General features: G+C 40.6%; 1 protein-coding gene across 14 annotated transcripts in view; it reads left to right on the top strand.

Moving 5' to 3' along the window:
* The window catches only part of LOC128604120 (neurexin-1a-like), a 287,112-nt gene that overhangs the window by 229,928 nt on the left and 41,460 nt on the right, over positions 1 to 15,724 (top strand). For 8 of the 14 annotated variants that reach the window (XM_053618953.1, XM_053618960.1, XM_053618959.1 and 5 more), the window contains 2 exons: positions 1,651 to 1,740; positions 3,235 to 3,584. In XM_053618953.1, the coding sequence (XP_053474928.1) occupies positions 1,651 to 1,740; positions 3,235 to 3,584 (440 nt within the window). The remainder of the gene's footprint in view (positions 1 to 1,650; positions 1,741 to 3,234; positions 3,585 to 15,724) is intronic. The other 6 variants (XM_053618966.1, XM_053618965.1, XM_053618964.1 and 3 more) reach the window with 1 other exon arrangement.

Below are 15,724 nucleotides of genomic sequence, written 5' to 3'. Positions count from 1 at the left end.
ACCTGCCAATTCCCACCCACCAGCCAGCGCTGCCTTATTCTACGGCTGTGGATCAGGTGGTAGAGCGGGTTGTCCACTAATCGTAGGGTTGGCGGTTCGATTCCCGGCCCACGTGACTCCACATACCGAAGTGTCCTTGGGCGAGACACTGAACCCCGAGTTGCTCTCGATGGCAAGTTAGCGCCTTGCATGGCAGCTCTGCTACCGTTGGTGTGTGAGTGTGTGTGTGAACGGGTGAATGAAGCGTTTTGGATAAAAGCGCTACATAAGTGCGCCATTTACCATTTTACCACCAGCTTCCCATCAAGGTGGGTGAAGACTAACACATACTTCCTCTGAGACATGTGAACCCAGGAACTCGGGTTTTCTCGCCATTTCTACACTATTCAAGGAAGGGTTTGTTTTTTGTTTTTTTTTGTTGTTTTTTTTGAGGCTCGTGATGTTTTGAAACGTTGCTAGAAGATGAGTGGGGTTAGATTTGTGTTTATCAAACTCATAATTGCGTTGAAAGCCAACCCTGGGACATAATCTTCAAAAATTATAGAGCTGTTTTTATTTACAGCATTTTGTGTTTTAGTTTCCTGTTTTAATGCTATACTTTTAAAAAAAAAAAAAAGAAAGAAAGAAAGAAAGAAAAGAAAACTAAACTTTATTTTTGTCTTGAACGGTGCTGTAATAATATCCCACTGGCTTTGCCAGGAAAAGCCTTTTCCTTTGAGGCTACACCTCCAACGGTTTATTTTTCTCTTACTGGTTATCATCGGTTCTATCTGTACACCAAAGAAGCTTTGCAGATCCCAACATCAATCAGTAACACTCGTTAGTTTCCTCACAGGTTCTTTCTAATACAGCACGCTGAGATCTGACACGTTTTCCACTTGTGTTTTGTTTTGTTTTGTTTTTCTTCTCACTTTTCTGGATATTCCTGTAATTGAAGAGCAGCAAATTGGGTTTTATTTTCATGGAAAACAAAAGCTTTTGTCAAAACCTTGATCCACTTGTTTACTTGTTTACTTCTCTGGCGCTTGTACTTATTTTCATGCTCTGTCTCTTGACCTTCCGAATACTGTAACCACTGTGTTCGTGGCTAGCGTAATTAGCATGATAAATAGTTATTTTTTTAAAGTAATTGGAAATGAAAATGTGAGTTATTTATTTATATGTATATTTATATATATATCTTTTTTATTTTAAATATATGAATGCCTTCTAACTGATAATTAGGCGTAACAAAGAAAGGCATTGATAAAATGTTGCAGTAATGTGTAACTAGAACTTTTTTTATTTATTTTTTTTTTAAAAAAAGTATTAAAATAAGTATTTTTGTGTAAATATAAAGTTGTCTCATGAATATTGGTAGAATTTGGTGTGTTGTTTTAGTTTAACTTTAGAAGATTTAATCTCGATAATTTACAAATTATGTCAATTAATGTTCACGTAATGTAGCGTTAAGATAAATTAAAATGACACCAGTTAAAGTTGGTCAGTTTTGATGTTTTTAATCATCCTAAATTTTTCCTAAAAAAAAAAAAAAGAAAAAAGAAAGAAAAAATGAAATTAAAACTGTGCAGTTGTATAGTTCAGGCTTCTACCATTTAACCCTTGACCTTTCAGATTGTAACCAATGAAATGTCTCTTTAAACTTTAAAGGCAACATTGATAACGAACGACTGGCGATCGCTAGGCAGCGAATCCCATATCGACTCGGTCGAGTAGTTGACGAATGGCTACTCGACAAAGGTAAAAACCCCATGATTAAAACTTAACCAGTAATTTGAACTTTAAAGTAATATTTTTTTTTTTTTAGCACAACTAAACTAATAAATTAAATGTGCAGTTAAACAGACACTAATAACGAAGGTTTAAACGCAGATAAATGTAGTTTTAAGTTAATATAATGTATTGAAGTGATTTATAAGGGTTTATTTATATATTTTTATGGATATTTATTTATGTTTTCTGTTAATTACAGGTTAAAGGGACTGTAATGTAAATCTAATTAGTTCATAAACATATATGTAAATCATTCATCCAAATATTGTATTTTTTTTTAAACTAAGCTTAAATGATTAAAAGCTTAAATTAACGTTAATTTGTTTGTCATTTAGTTTTTGCATTTTGTTCTGTTATGTCATGTGCACTTATTTATGACATTAAACTGATCTCTATGCTAAATAGATTGAAATTAATTGGCATCAGTTAAAGTCCCTTTAACGGATATGTTAAATGTACGCAAGGCATAAAGTAAAAGTTAAAACAGCGAGAAATGACGTTTAAGTGCATGCTTGTGTTGTTGTTGTTGTTGTTTTTAAATAAAGGTTTGGGAAGAAAAACAAACCTGCCACACTGAAAATGTGCCATTTTTGTTCCGTTATCAGACTATTCATCTGTTTAGTTCCTTTTTTGTTGTTGTTGTTGTTGTTGTTGAATTTTTAATTTTTTTTTAAATAAATAAAAATCAGACGTATCGTCTTTGTCTACTTTTCCTCCACGTTATTGTTATGTATCCACGTTTACATGCTGTGAGACCTGCTAAAAATTTTTTTGCTAAAAGGGCGCCTAGAGTTCTACGTCGGATCCGCGGCTGAAGGATCTCAGATCTGGATGTATAGAACTTTTCTGGTACCAGCGCTCAGGTTTAAAGAGCGAACATCCTGTCTCAGAACGCTAATTGTCTGACAAAGCAGAAACAGCTGTTTTCGACGCCGCAACGACATTAGCCAGCGAAAAATCTCTTTAACCACATATGGAGAGATCGTATGGAGAGAGCACTTCTCACGACGCCGTCATTAATTCTGGCAAACGATTCGAGGGTTAGGGTTTGGTAAGAGACAGCGGGAGTGAATGACACACTGAGAGAAGTCTTCAGCGACCTTTTAGCAAAAAAAAAAAAACAGTGCTTTCTTTTTTTACGTTTAATTTTAAGTTTACGTTCAAAATGCTGTCTTGCCATTACGTGGTATCTTTATATACCTTTCATTTCATTTCACGGGCACTCTCATGGTCATTACGGCAGATAAATTACAAGCCGCTCCTGCAGGCGATGAGTAATTTATCCTGCTCATTACCCGCCGGACAAATAATCCGTCTTTTTTTTTTTTCCCAGGCGTGATTATTCCACAACATTCTTCCCTACCATTTTATTTTTTTCTTTAAAGAATGTATGTCGTACTGCGCGTGGGCGCTCGAGCAGTGCCGTCCATTGGAGCTGTATTGTTTTTTCCCCTCCCTCAGGTCGGCAGCTCACCATTTTTAACAGCCAGACTACGATCCAGATCGGAGGCTGGGAGCGAGACAGGAGTCGCTCCTTCCAAGGACAGATGTCAGGCCTCTATTACAACGGGCTCAAAGTGTTCAACATGGCCGTCGAGGGAAATCCAAACGTTCGCGTCGAGGGCAGCGTGAGGCTGGTGGGCGAAGCGCCTTCCTCTTCGTCCTCGTCGTCGTCCTCTTCGTCTTCGTCCTCTATCAGTCCTCAGTCCAACGCCTCGACCTCTATCATGGAGACCACCACGACCACCAGCAGCACCACCACGGCCTCCAGCCGCCGGGTCAAGCAGACCACGCCCAGAGACACGCAGCAGGTCAGGCGCTTTCTTTTTACTTATGTGTGGTGTGGTGCTTTTATGGATTTTTAAAGATTTTTTTCAAAATATTCGTCAGATTCTTCTTACATTCCCTTAGGTTTGGTGTTTATTTGTTTTTTAAATGTCCTTTTTTTTTTTTTTTTAGCTTTGTTTCTAACGCTCGACATCTTGAGTGGGAGGGGTTTTCAGGAATTTACCTTTATTGAGGTTCTAGCGGTCCTGAGGTCAGATCTGTTCAGTTAATCAGGGGTTTGAATAAGGCTCGTGGAATGAAAATCTGTTTTTTATCGTGGCTCACGTTGTTAAGCAAAATCTAAGGCAACTTCTAAGGAGAGCTAATTATGGAAAAATCGGAACGTTTCCTGGGTCAGTCCGAACCAGTAATGATTTCATGCGATAAATAAATGCAAAAAAAAAAAAAAAAATCATAACACTATAGAATATTTTCCCACTGCAATATTCAAACACCATTCGTTTAGAAATCTGGATATCCAAATAGCAAAGAACGGTTGAGAAATAGCAAATTCCCAGTAGCCAATCCGGGACAGACTCTGTAAACCCCGCCCCATTGAGATGGTGTCAGAAATGTAACCATCAACAATTCCTGATAATGGACACCTACTATGTCTCAGATTTTTTTGTTTTTTTTTCAGCCCTGACTCTTTTTCACAGCATTTTTGACACAAATATAATTCCATAAGGATGGAAGAGCGCTCGGTTTTTTATTCAAATAAACCGATGCTCCAGCTGAAAAGGAAAATAGGGCACGGGCAGGAATTTAGCACCGATATTCAGCACTCACGGCTCTTACACACGACCGTGTTATTAAGATGACATGCTGATAGCGGCCGTTTTGTCACTTTTTATACAAATGAATGCAAGAAGATCTGAGCGGAGATGTTCAGAAAATATCAGAAAACCCCAAACATTCAAATCATCCGACTCTTAAGTGTACCCGGCCTCGAGTTAGTCTCGTTCAGTAGAGACGGCCGTTAAAAAAAATTATATATATATAATTATAACAATTATATATATATATAAACCTCCTTGTGGGAAAAAAATGAAAAGAAAAGACATATTCTGTATCGTGTTCTTTGCTGAGCGGAGACGTCGACGTCATGGGTTTCTCCTGAGGCGGTGTAGAAATAAATAAATAAATAAATAAATAAAAATAAGGCCACCAGTTTGACCTGCTTTATCTCAATGAGCATTGGGGGGGGGGGGGGGGTTCTTTGTTGCAGAATCGCTAACCCTTTTCATTCGGGATCATTCCGCAGTAACGGGTTTTTATTTGCTGGCGAGCCGGTTTTGAATGAAGTGGTTTGGATGCGAAGACCTCATTCAGGTCAGCTTGTTACCTTCCGAGCGTAAGGTCTTTGAGTAACATGGCCTCGAGGTCCTTTTCCAACCTCATGCTTCAAAGAGCATGTATAAGACCCGGAGGCGACCAGAGCGCCGATTATTTTGTGCTCGTGGCCCCCCTCGCTGTGATTGCACATTCAGGAACAAAAGACAAGCCGGTTTGTTTGTTTGTTTGTTTGGTTGTTTTTTTTTCCGGGTGACGCGACGAGCGTCAAATCGCAATGTGTACTGAATCATGTTCGGACCAGATTGGTGTGCATTGTGTGGACCGGAGCTCTGAAGCTCTCGAGTGAAATTGCAGGGTTCCGCTTGATCAGAACCACAGAGTCAGCAGCACTGCTATTAAATCTGGGACACTGTATAAACAGCACAGTCTAATCTAACACACTATATTCACCGGAGCTTTGCTATTTATATACGTTTAACCAAACCTGAAGGGTTTGTTTTCTTTTCCAGGAAACTACAGGCGAGAGGTTTCTAATCAGTGAACTCAGGAAGTTACAGTATATCGCAAATCCTGCTTTGTAGATACATCTGTTTTCATCCACCATTTCTTTTTACTTTCTTTTTCCCATGACTGGTGGCAAACTTTCAAAAAAAGACGCCGTAAAATCAAGCATTTTTGGCCGCAACAATCATATAAGAACTCTGGATTTCCTGTACGGACAGTATGAGAAGAATAAAACACTTCAGAAAGGAAAATAATCGACTTTGATGTCGGGTTACGTTACACCACTTCAAAGGTGGCTGTTTTCTCATCGCAACACGTCCTGAAGTGTTCGGTTCCTTTCACACAACAGCCGGTTGCATACAATTAAAATGTTTGTTTTGTTTTTTTTTCTTTTTAAAGAACGACGTCAAACTTTTTATCCGTTTACAGCTACGTTTAACGTTGTGGCACGTCAGTAAGACAAAGACAGGGTTGATCCGAACTTTTTCATTTTTGTTCTTATATCAGCTCACATTGGATAGCATTGATCAGACGAAGGTCTGATTAAATCAAACTAAGCCAAGCCTGTCAGATTGTACGCATAATTCTAACCTCGCTATGATGTCACGCCTGCGTTTCAAGGCATTTGTATCGGTTCATCGTGGTTCCGCGACCCGAGGATGAGACTATATAAATAATGTCATTCTAATATCCACTTCTAAATCTTTCATCTGATAATGGAAAAGCTTGAGCAAATGATAAAGTAGAACCGACTTGTCTGGCCAACAAAGCGTTTTTTTTTTTCCTTCTTCTTCTTCTTCTTCTTCTTCTCGAGGCTCTTTGTATGTCTGAATAATGCAGCTGGCGCTTTTATCTCCGTCTCGCATTACATGTGACGATCAGCTTATTCTGGTAATGCGATTTCATCCTCGGCGTGGTCATAATTCATTAGGCCTGAGCCGGGATGGGATATCCTCGATGAAAAAAAATGTAAAAAAAAAAAAAAAAGCGTTCTCTTTATGTGGTAAATTTCGTGTCATCGGGTCAGGAGACTTCGTCCGGGCGAATTCGGTCGCGGATCGTTTTTCGGTCGTTTTCATCTGAACATTCCCGTTTCTCTCTAAGCAGGAAAGAAAAGTGCATGGTGGAGTGAGCCTGGGGTGTGATGAACGCTGCCATCTCTCAGCTCGGAGAGAGTGCACGAGCCAGAATAGAAGTCAGGAGGCAAAAAAAAAAAAAAGAAAAAATCTTAATTGCTTATTGTTTCACAGCTGTGTTACAGCAAGGTGATTAAAAATTAACCGAAAATAAAATCCTCACTGAGCTACAAGAGCAATGCCGAGCGCTTATAACACGTAAATAAGCTCATAAATCAAACACAATAACAGATTAAGCGGGTGATGGAGACTGAATACAGAAGTTCGGCTCGTACAGAGATTTACACTACACCATTAACTTGTCGTGTGTGTGTGTGTGTGTGTGTGAGGAAGACTATTTCTGTAAACTTCTCAATTCTTTCTGTTGCTACCATCATGAGTTCCATCATCAATAAAGATTAGTGAGAATGTTCCAGAAGCGGCCGTGCGAGCCCAAGCCATGACGCTACCTCCACCATGTTTCACAGATGAGCTTGTATGGTTTGGATGATGAGCAGATCCTTTCTTTCTTTCTCCACGCTTTGGTCTTTCCATCACTTTGGTAGAGGTTCATCTTGGCTCCAGAACTTTCGTGGATCATCTCTGTGTTTCTTTATGAATTCGAATCGATCTGAGTCTTACTTCTGATGAGAGGTTTGTACCGGTATATTTTCTGCTCTCGGAGTCTTGTGATACCTTCACCCCTGCCCTGTGGGGGTTGTTGGTGATGTCAGTGACTGTTGTTTTTGGGTGTTTACTTCACAGCTCTCACAACGTTTCCGGCATCATCCGCTGTTGTTGTTTCCCTTGGCTGACCCGTTCCACGTCTGGTTGTTAACCATTTTGGTGGTTTAGTGGTCAGCACGTTCTCCTCACACCTCCAGGGTCGGGGGTTCGATTCCCGCCGCTTTCCTGTGTGTGCGGAGTTTGCACGCTCTCCCCGTGCTCCTGGTCCTCTGGTTTCCTCCTCAAGTCCAAAGACAGGCTTGATTGTGATTGCCCTGGATGGATTGGCGCCCTATCCCGGGTGTACCCTGCCTTGTGTGCCGTGCTCCCTGGGATAGGTTCCAAGTTCCTCGTGACCCAGAAGGATAAGTGGTGTAGAAAGTGGATGGATGGAAGTTTATAAAATGAAATAATCTCCTCAGTTTCCACTGAAGAGATCTTGACAGCGCAGTGTTTGAAGCTAAATTAAGAAGTATGAGAAATGATAATACGCTCTTCGTCTCAAGTGTCAGCCTAATGCTGAATTAAAATATTCCAATTAAAAATTATTAAAAAATAAAAAAATAAAAAAAAAACTTTCAAATTGCCAAATTGAATCAGTCTGATTAGGAGGAGGTTTATAAGGCAAACGTAATTGGCACCAGGGGAAAGTCTTTGGAGCTTGTGGAGCTTGTTGGTGCGGGACATTATTGTGGAGAAGGACTGCTGTTTTATCTTCCAGTTTAATCACACGTCTCTTGGTTAAAGTACAAATAAGACAGGAAACTTCTCATCTCACACGACGCAGTAACATTCTTACCTCTCATTCATGCTAGGCCAGCGATTTGTTTTGTACACATGGCGGAAACCTGGATATGAAGAAACTCGTCCTCTAAATGCATTTAGACCAACAAAAAAAAGTATTTTAAATTCGACACACCTGAAAAAAACACGCACACACACACACACACACACACACACACACACACACATCCTGGAGAGAGTTCTCGTGGAATGACCTTTGGGTAAATAACTGTTTTCATCTCTAAGCTGTGATGATTCATGTAATCGCTCTCAGCGCTGATGAACACACCCTGCTATTTTGATTCCTTTCTCTTTGTCTCGGGTTCTGTGAATGATTGTTACGCTCTGCACTGACTGTTAAGATTCCAAAAAAGAAGGGTACACACTCTGTGGAATGAAAGGGGGGGGGGGGGGGTGTCAAGAAAACAAAGAACAGAGTAGGAGAGCCCTACAGTGTGCACCTGTACTGTGTTTACAGCAATGCTGCTGATTGGTCGGCTGTGAAGCCCGTTATGACATCATCAGAAAAGAAGGGAGGGAATGAGGGAGGGCGGAAGAACAGAGGAATCGAGAACAAGAAAAGCAAAACAGAAGACAGAGGAAAGAAGTGAATGACATGTTCTAGGGCTCGTGTGAACAAGATGTGCGTGTTCTAGGGCCCATGTTCAAGTGAATGACATGTTCTAGAGCCCGTGTTAACGTGACATAAGTGTTCTAAAGCCCGTATTAATTTGATGCATGTGTTCTAGATGCGATGTTAACATGGCAGACATGTTCTAGAGCCTGTGTTAACGTGACCGATGTGTTCCAGAGCCCACATTACATGGCGTACATGTTCTAGAGCCCATATTAATGTGGCAGACGTGTGTGTTCTAGAGCCTGTGTTACCGTAACAGAGGTGTTCAGAGCCCATGCTAGCATGAATGACGTGCTCTAGGGCCCATGTTAATGTGAAGTACGTTTTCTAAAGCCCATGTCTGCATAAAATGCATGTACTAGAGGCTATGTTAACATTTCCTACATGTTCTAGAGCTCATGTTAACATTCCGTATGTGTTCTAGAGCCCATGTTACCATACTGCACATGTTCTGGAGCCCATGTTAATACGACGTACGTATTCTAGAGCCCATGTTACCGTAATGCTCATGTTCTAGAGCCCATGTTACCATAATGCTCATGTTCCAGAAGCCATGTTAATGTGAAGTACGTGTTCTAAAGCCCATGTTTGCATAAAATGCATGTACTAGAGGCTATGTTAACATGGCCTACGTGTTCTAGAGCTCATGTTAACATTCCGTATGTGTTCTAGAGCCCATGTTACCGTAATGCTCATGTTCTAGAGCCCATGTTAATATGACGTACGTATTCTAGAGCCCACGTTAACATAATACTTATGTTCTAGAGCCCATGTTAATATGATGTACGTATTCTAGAGCCCATGTTAATATGACGTACATATTCTAGAGCCCAAATTACAATAATGCTCATGTTCTAGAGCCCATGTTACCATAATGCTCATGTTCTAGAGCCTATGTAAATATGGCGTACGTATTCTAGAGCCCATGTTACAATAATGCTCATGTTCTAGAGCCCATGTAAATATGACGTACGTATTCTAGAGCCCATGTTACAATAATGCTCATGTTCTAGAGCCCATGTAAATATGACGTACGTATTCTAGAGCCCATGTTAACATAATACTTATGTTCTAGAGCCCATGTTAATATGATGTACGTATTCTAGAGCCCATGTTAATATGACGTACATATTCTAGAGCCCAAATTACAATAATGCTCATGTTCTAGAGCCCATATTACAATAATGCTCATGTTCTAGAGCCTATGTAAATATGACGTACGTATTCTAGAGCCCATGTTAACATGATGTCCGCGTTCTCTGTGCACGTGTCCTATAGCGTGTGTTTGTGGTGGTGTTATTTTTAGCTGACCATGTTCTCAGGGCCTCATTAATTTTCAGCATGTTAAAGCTAACATTGGCCTAGCGAGGCTTATCTCCTGCCCTAAAACAAGAGTTTCAGCTTAACGCAGTCTCCCTGACATCCACCCATCATCTTTAACGAGTTAGAACCCGAAGGACATGCGGTAGTAATTATCTCCCAGCGCTCCGAGGGGAAGAGCTGAGAATGGAACAGGGAAATCTCCAACGTTATGCAGGAAACGTGTGCTGAGAGCATCGCTGCACTCGGACTCGAAGATCTCGGCTCGCCTTTCTGAGCAAGAGCGCGATCTCAGTGGAGTGTGTGCAGCACTCGGGATCAGGATGGAAGGACTCCATCGGAATTACAGAATGATCTAGAAAACCTGAGATAAAGAAGGAGGGAAGAAAGAATGAAAGATGTAAGGGTGGAGGGAAGGAACAAAAAGAAAAGAAAAATAAAGGAAGAAAGAAGGAAATAGAAATGAAAAATGAAGGCGAAAGAAAGAAACAAAGAAGTGGAACAGAAAGGGAAAACTAATTAGAAAACCAGAAACAAAAGAGAGAAAGAGAAACAAACAAACAAAAGAAAGAAAGAAACGGAGACAGAAAACAAGAATTGGAAAGCCAAAAGTGAAAGAAAGAAAGAAAGAAAGAAAGAAAGAAAGAAAGAAATGGGGTGAAATAAAATAAGAATTAGAAAACCTAAGATAAAGAAAGGAGAAAAGAAAGAAAGAAAGAAAGAAAGAAAGAGAAAGAAAGAAAGAAAGAAAGAGAAATAAATGAATGAAGAAAAAGAAAGAAATAGGGTGAAATAAAATAAGAATTAGAAAACCTAAGATAAAGAAAGAAAGAAAGAAAGGGTGTAAAGTAAAATAAGAATTAGAAACCTAAGATAAAGAAAGAAAGAAAGAGAAAGAAAGAAAGAAAGAAAGGGTGTAAAATAAAATAAGAATGAGAAAGCCTAAGATAAAGAAAGGAGAAAAGAAAGAAAGAAAGAAAGATGGAAGGACTGAGGGAAGAAACCAAAAAGAATCAAATGAAGGAAGAAAGAAGGAAATGGAAAAGAAAAAATGAAGGAGAAAGAAAGAAAGAAAGAAGAAAAGAATGGATGGATGGATGGAGAGCTGCTCTGTAATATATAATGTCCGCCCCGTGATCTGACCATTTCCAATAGAATGTACTAGAGCAGTCTAGATGTAAAACGCACGGCTGTTAAAGTAAGGTTCTGAGGTAGATGACTAGTAGAGCGCGTGCTCAGTGCGCTGCTCTCTCGACCATTTCCTCAGGACCAGAACCCTCCTCAGGTTTTGTGTCTTGCGGCAGGTTTTCTCGGTGAAGTTGTTGGAGTTCTCTCTATCTGAGCTCTTCGTGAGGACAAGGCGTCAGTACTCTGATGAAGCACTATCTCTCGGTAACCGAGTCCAATCTCATTCCATTAAGCCCTAATGCAATGCTGACAAACTGTCTTCCTGCGCCGATGAGACACTCCCCCGTCTCTCTCTCTCCGAGACTGACAGCTCACTGAGCCAATAAGAACACCCCCGGAGTGGGCTTTGGACCACGGCGCTCTCTCTGGCACTTGTCTTTTTGTCTTTGGGATTGGAGAGGCGAGGCCCTGTCTTTGAGGCACTTTGTTTGAAATAAATCTGACATTTTGTGAGCTCAGACAAGACCGAAAGTGTCCAGAGGTGGACACGCTTGTTCTCTTTGTCTCGACAGAGACAAGTTCCATGTGCTCGCTGTCTCGCGCCCACAGGAGGGCGGAGCATGTGGTCGTTATATGACTGAAATCGTTGCTATTTAGGTTCCTTCAGTAAATAACAGGTCCATGATTTCAGTTTTACAGCAGCTGGAAGCGTCGACGGAGAGCAGGAAAAGGGAGAGGGCCCTACAATGTTTACTGTGGAAAGAAAGAAAGAAAGAAAGAAAGAAAGAAAAGCAAACAGATATAGGAAAGGGCAAGAACTAAAAATACAATGTGACTGCAGTTTTTTTCATAAATCAAAAAAAGGAAAGAAGAAAGGAACTTTAGAAAGAAAGTGAGGAAGGAAGGAAATTAGAGAAGGAAGGAAGGAAGGAAATTAGGAAAGGAAGGAGGGAAGAAAGGAAGGAATTTTAGAAAGGGAGGAAGTAAAAAAGGAATTTTAGAGAAGGACGGAAGCAAGAAAGGAGGGAAGGAAGGAAGGAAGGAAGGAAGGAAGGAATTTTAGAAAGGGAGGAAGTAAAGAAGGAATTTTAGAGAAGGACGGAAGCAAGAAAGGGAGGAAGATAGGGAAGGAGGGAAGGAAGGAAGGAAAGAATTTTAGAAAGGGAGGAAGGAAATTAGGGATGGAAGGAAGGAAGGAAGGAATTTTAGAAAGGGAGGAAGTAAAGAAGGAATTTTAGAGAAGGACGGAAGCAAGAAAGGGAGGAAGGAAGGAAGGAAGGAAGGAAGGAATTTTAGAAAGGGAGGAAGTAAAGAAGGAATTTTAGAGAAGGAAGGAAGCAAGAAAGGGAGGAAGGAAGGAAAGAAGGAAGGAATTTTAGAAAGGGAGGAAGGACATTAGGGAGGGAAAGAAGGAAGGAGAGAGATTGGAAGGAATGACCTTTAGACAGAAAGGGAGGAAGGAAAGTAGTTAGGAAGTAATGGAATGGAAAGAAGGAGGGAAAGAAGGAGGGAATGTTTGAGAAATGCAAAGTAACTACAGTATTTTTTTATCATTTGGAATGAATGAAGTAAGAAAGGAAGGAAGGAATTTTGTTTGAGAAATACAATGTGACTACAGGATTGTTTTCATAAATCGAAAGCATGGCAGTTCGGAACGAAGGAAGGAAGGAAGGAATGAAGGAAGGAAGGAATGAAGGAAGGAAATTTGCAACATGACTACAGTATTTCTTATCAATCAAAAGAAAGGAAGGAAAGAAGGAAGGAATCTTGACGGGAATTCAATCAGTTCGGTCCGACGTTGGACCCTACAGTTGTTTAAACCCTGGTCTTTGGCACAGTGAGTGGAGTTCAGGATGAATTCATGATGACTAATGCACATTGCAGAAGCCACCGGAGTCACGCAGGCCTGTGACAAAGCCAGAGGGAGCGTCAGAGTGATGCAGAATGTAAGCTGGATCTTCTTAATTAAAAAAAACAAGGCCCAGGTTGAGATTCGGCCCCCCTCAGGCTGGCTGGAGAGCTGTGAGCGTCTCTCCTCAGTCACCTGACAGTGATGAATCCACCGCCACTGTCCACCGCTTTCTCCCAGATATTAATCACACAGGTGCTCAGAGAGACTCGGAGAGGGTGGATACAATATTAGCGCTATTATGTAAGTCACATGGGACACTCTGATTAAGTAGCTCCTCAAACAAGGCATTTGCTTTCCTCGCTCACGGGGGTGTGAGTGAGTCGCTCGGCGGCTCTCAGGAGTCGCCTTGCTTGGCATGCTACAATTCTTTTCTTTTTTTTTCCCCCTCTTGTGGAATCATTCAGGATGGTGTAGATAATTGACGGAGACATCTGCACTCTCCCACTCGCTGATATTGTAACCGCATGTCATATCGGTTTTTGCCTTCTGCATTACGGCTGATTAGATGTATCACACTTAATTACTAGCGCAAACAGGAAGAGCTAGCGCCAGGGTTGACAACGACTAACACAAACACTGCCAATTCCAGGGACTCTTCTGTTATTATTATTACGCCTGCAAACATGCTGGAGTTTTTTTTCTTCTTCTTCTTTTTCTAACACTATAATAACCGCAGAGCCTCCGTTTATCCCGATAGCGCTAATCTGGCCAGTGTTGGTGGCGTTTGGCGGTAATTTGTTGACGCGCTGCACAATGCGAAATATTAGCAAAGAGCAATGTGTTTTGAAAAAGAGATAATGCAATGAAGCATTGTATGTTTATAAAAAATACATATATATAGTAATAATAATAAGGAGAAGGAGACGGTTTGCTGTTTTGAGATTAGTGTGTTTAGTGCCGGGGTGCGAATTTAGAAACTTGAATACCAAGTGCACGACGGTTTTGATAAGTGTAATACAGAGCACTAGGAAAACACGCACGAGGTGATTGGACTGGTGGAAAGCGTGAAACGTGTGCGACGCAAGATACAAGAACGCGTCAAGAACCGCATCGTGACTAAGAACCGTCAACTTTGGTTTGGGGTGTGAAAGACTTGTTATTTGTCACATGTTACCTGTGAACGTCATGATTATGACAAAAATCAGCACTGAACGACATTACCCATCAGCCCCAGCATGTCACGTGACCATGTCACATGTTACCTGTGAACCGGCATGATTATGACAAAAATCAGCACTGAACGACATTACCCATCAGCCCTAGCATGTCACGTGACCATGTCACATGTTACCTGTGAACGTCATGATTATGACACAAATCAGCACTGAACGACATTACCCATCAGCCCCAGCATGTCACGTGACCATGTCACATGTCCCACTGATTATTCACACCTGTTTTGTGTTAGTCCTAATAAGGACCCTCTATTTAAGCTCTGGTTTCTGGGTGTTCCGTGGTGTTGCTGTACTCTGTTCTAGTTATCTTGGGTTTTTATTATTATTATTATTATTATTATTATTTAATGAATTTTAATTTAAAAAAATTAAAGGAAATGGTTTGAAAATGTAGTTTAGTGGAACATAACAAGAGTATTTATTTATTTATTTATTTATTTATTTATTTGCTTGGTTGTTTGTTTGTTTGCATTTATAACTCAAATATGCTTTCTTGCTGTTCAGGCTTCCTAACGAGTCTGTCTCTCAGAACATAAATGTCTGTGGAAAATCCTGTCATTTTTCCGCGCGCTGTTAGGAAGCCTGCCGTTTTTCTGACTCGCTGATTGAGCTGATTGATCCATCCACACAGTAAAAGTTTAGCTCTTATTATGGAACTCCGATCGCAGTAAACCGATTTCTCAATTATTTGTGCGCAGCGGGCCGTCGTGTTTGTCTCCGTCTCTGTCTCCGTCTCTGCCGGAGTGCTCGTGTTGTTGTCGTTATGGCTCACCTTAGGAGACAGAAAGCGAACGTGACTTTCATGCGCCACACAGACACCCGCTTCCGTCGTCGCCTGGTTTTGGTCTCTGCACACAATCCGAGGATAATTAATTAGCTCTAATTGCAACTTTGTGAGTCATTAGTTTGAGGATGACCTCCCTCGATTAGAAAGATGATGAGAACCACCTTCCGTTTACATCCGGTCTCAGGGCGGGACTCGAACATGTCCTTGTTACGGCCTCGGTAATTACTAATCTTTTTTATATCAGGAACAGTTGGAGTGTAAAATCTTAAGAATCTTAAGAAGAAAGATTTAAAAGATTTAAAAGACTAAAATATGAGAAATAATCTATTAATATCAGGCTTTTTTTTTGGTGTTCTGCCTTAAATAATATCTAGGATTTGTACATGTACAGCCAGTTTTCCCTGAGACCTCCCACTACTCATTAATATTCACAAATCTCTTGGACATTAATATTCATTCTATACATATACATATGCGCTGGTGCATTCTGGCATCTGATTGGTCAAAAGGTGTTGATTAATTTTCTATAGCAGCAGCTCTGACAGTAGTGCCGCTGCAAATCACGGCTTTATATTACATTTTAATATCGTTATCGTTTCTATAGTAACGGCCATTTGAATGGACTTGTACGTGTCACATAAATGGATTAAAAAAAACTCGTTTTATCATCGATATGGATGTTTATTTAACACGTGTTGAAGGAGTCTCCAGTGTCAGCGCACCAAAACACAGAATTTTATT

Source organism: Ictalurus furcatus, chromosome 29 (genome assembly GCF_023375685.1).
Source record: "Ictalurus furcatus strain D&B chromosome 29, Billie_1.0, whole genome shotgun sequence".
NCBI lineage: Eukaryota > Metazoa > Chordata > Actinopteri > Siluriformes > Ictaluridae > Ictalurus > Ictalurus furcatus.
The sequence above is the reverse complement of the archived record's forward strand: the minus strand, read 5'-3'. Positions and strand labels throughout refer to the sequence as shown.